The sequence below is a fragment of the Coccidioides posadasii genome, chromosome 1 (assembly GCF_018416015.2).
Source record: "Coccidioides posadasii str. Silveira chromosome 1, complete sequence".
In the NCBI taxonomy this organism is placed as follows: Eukaryota; Fungi; Ascomycota; class Eurotiomycetes; order Onygenales; family Onygenaceae; genus Coccidioides; species Coccidioides posadasii.
In genome coordinates this window covers 3,780,328-3,782,641 of record NC_089407.1, presented here as the reverse complement: position 1 = coordinate 3,782,641, position 2,314 = coordinate 3,780,328, and the positions used below count along the sequence as shown (strand labels likewise).

Here is a 2,314-nt window from a genome sequence, read left to right as displayed (position 1 = left end):
TGGTAAACTTTTTAAGTAAGACTTTTCTTGTATCTTTATCCATAAAAGGTAAAGGAATATCAGAGCTAATTTTATAAATAATCTTGTTTGTGATTTTGATGGCATTGTTGGTGTTCTCCTCAAAATCAGCATCAACATCTTCATTAGTAGAATCAATTTCAACATTACCTTAAAACTCTTTGTCAATAGCTGTAGTAATAGCAGCCTTGGCTCCTGCCTTTGCAGCAGAGTCATCTCACACATTTGAGTCTGCATACTTTAAGATAATTGCTTTATTATCTCACTCATGGTCTTTTTCTTGTTTAAGCTATTAACCAGCAGATCTTGTCTGTACTGTGTATTTTAATAGAAGAAGAAATCTATATATGTTCTCAGAATTATTATCTTTGAATCTTTCCTCAGATTTTGCAATTAATTGCCAAACAGTCTACAATAATGCTACAGTAGAAATATCATCAGTAGACTTAAGATTCTTGAGATCATTATTGAGTGAAGAAATTTCTGTCTGTATTATTGAAAGCTTCATTTTCTCCATTACATTAATATGGATTAAGATGTCAGATCTGTGTGCAGGGCCAGTTCTACTGAAGAAATTACTGTATTTCTTGTGGAATATAGTTAAAATATAGTTGATTTTATCTAATTATATTTATTCTTGTAATATATCTGTTGTTAGAAAGCCTAAATATCCTGCAAGCTTTGCTTGATTTTCATGGATTCAGCTATTATCAAGTATATGAACTCTGAGAATTGTACTTAAGTGAAAATCTTCAGTCTTAACTGTCTTGTGGACCTTTGATGTACTTATTTTCTTTAATGAAGTTGGAGGATCTATTTCTCAAGCTAGGCTAAACTCTATATTAGAATGATAACTAGTCACTCAATATAGTAGATATTGGGGCATACTAGCTGTATGATAAGGATTTCAAGTTGGAAGATGTATTGCATATCTAGATGTATGACACATAATATCACAAAAGAAGTCTTTAAATAGTGTCTAAGTTTAATATCAGCTTGTTACTTATGAGAAAGAAAGTGCTTATAGAGCTTGTTTTGCAAAGGGAATCTCACAGAGAAGTCTGTATATTGCTAATTTTTAGTTAGCAAGCTTATAAGCTCTTTCAAGATTGGAATTCATGGCTGTAGAGAGCTTATCTTTACTGATTTGGAGAGCTGGTGAGCTTGTAGCATAGCTGGTAAGACTGTGTAGATTAATAGTTAGAGAGAGAGTTGGAATGTAAGGATTCACCACGAACCCCTTACACAGACAAACAGCACCTGCAAGGGCCAAAGGGCTTGGCTTGCAAGCTGCTGGGAGTTGCATGCATCCTCACAAGGCACTAAGTTATATGCTTGTGAGCACACATAAAAGGCTGTCACTGCACAAATCTCTTGCTGGAAGCCAGTGGCAATCTTGTTTACAAGTTGTATATAGTTGCCAGAATACAGACCTTTTATCTTGCATACTCTTTTTCCATGTATATTTCTCCTAGAGATTCATTATCACACTGATCCACACGTACAATCCTTACATAGAAGGGAGATTATAGCAACAAAAATAAAGTGTAGGCTCTTGATCTAATTAGGAAATCCAAAATAACATGTCTCTGTGCCATGCAGCTAGAAAAGTAGTATGAGATCTAATATTCTCACATTTAAAGTAGAAGCTGTGAACCTTTAGCAGTATTTCTAAAATACATGCTATGTCTTACAGCTAGATAACAGCTCAGTAGATCAAGTAAACAAGCATGGCAACAAGAAAATAATATAAAATCTCTATATTTTATTACAACATCTCAATACTATATATGTATTTCAGAATGGCAAGTATAAGAAACTCTATAGCAACTAACTTCAATTCAAAGTCATGCACAATCATGGTGATATTGAGCTTGTTCAGGGTATAGAAAATGTTAAAATCAGTAATAAGACTGGCATTCTTGATAGCTTGATACTGGAAATTGTTGAAGTAGACTGGCATAGTCATACCAGCATTGTTAATAGTGTCACCAAGATGAGATTTGGCTGTCTCCCCCATCTTGATCAAGATTATAAAGAAGATCTCCCCCAGTGGAAACTGCTTTGTTATTGAAGTAGACTGGCATAATCACACCAGCATTATTAATGATGCCACCAAGATAAGAGTCAGCTGTCTCTTCTATCTTGATCAAGATATAGAGAAGATCTCTCCTGGTGGAAACTGCTTTATTATTGAAGTAGACTGATATGGTCATCCCAGTATTGTTGACAGTGGAGATGATCTTCTCTAATATGAATTGTTTGATCTCATCTTTAAATTTAAGATAATGAACTT

At 34.1% G+C, this 2,314-nt stretch overlaps 1 protein-coding gene across 1 annotated transcript; it reads right to left on the bottom strand.

Annotated features, from left to right (window-relative positions):
* Positions 1-1,853: 1,853 nt before the first annotated feature.
* HSPA8 (Heat shock cognate 71 kDa protein) lies at positions 1,854-2,038 on the bottom strand (the record flags this gene model as incomplete). The annotated part of the gene is made up of 1 exon (XM_066123435.1): positions 1,854-2,038. A coding segment is annotated over one exon (185 nt), but the record flags the coding sequence as incomplete, so codon positions are not given.
* Between the last annotated feature and the right edge of the window lie 276 nt (positions 2,039-2,314).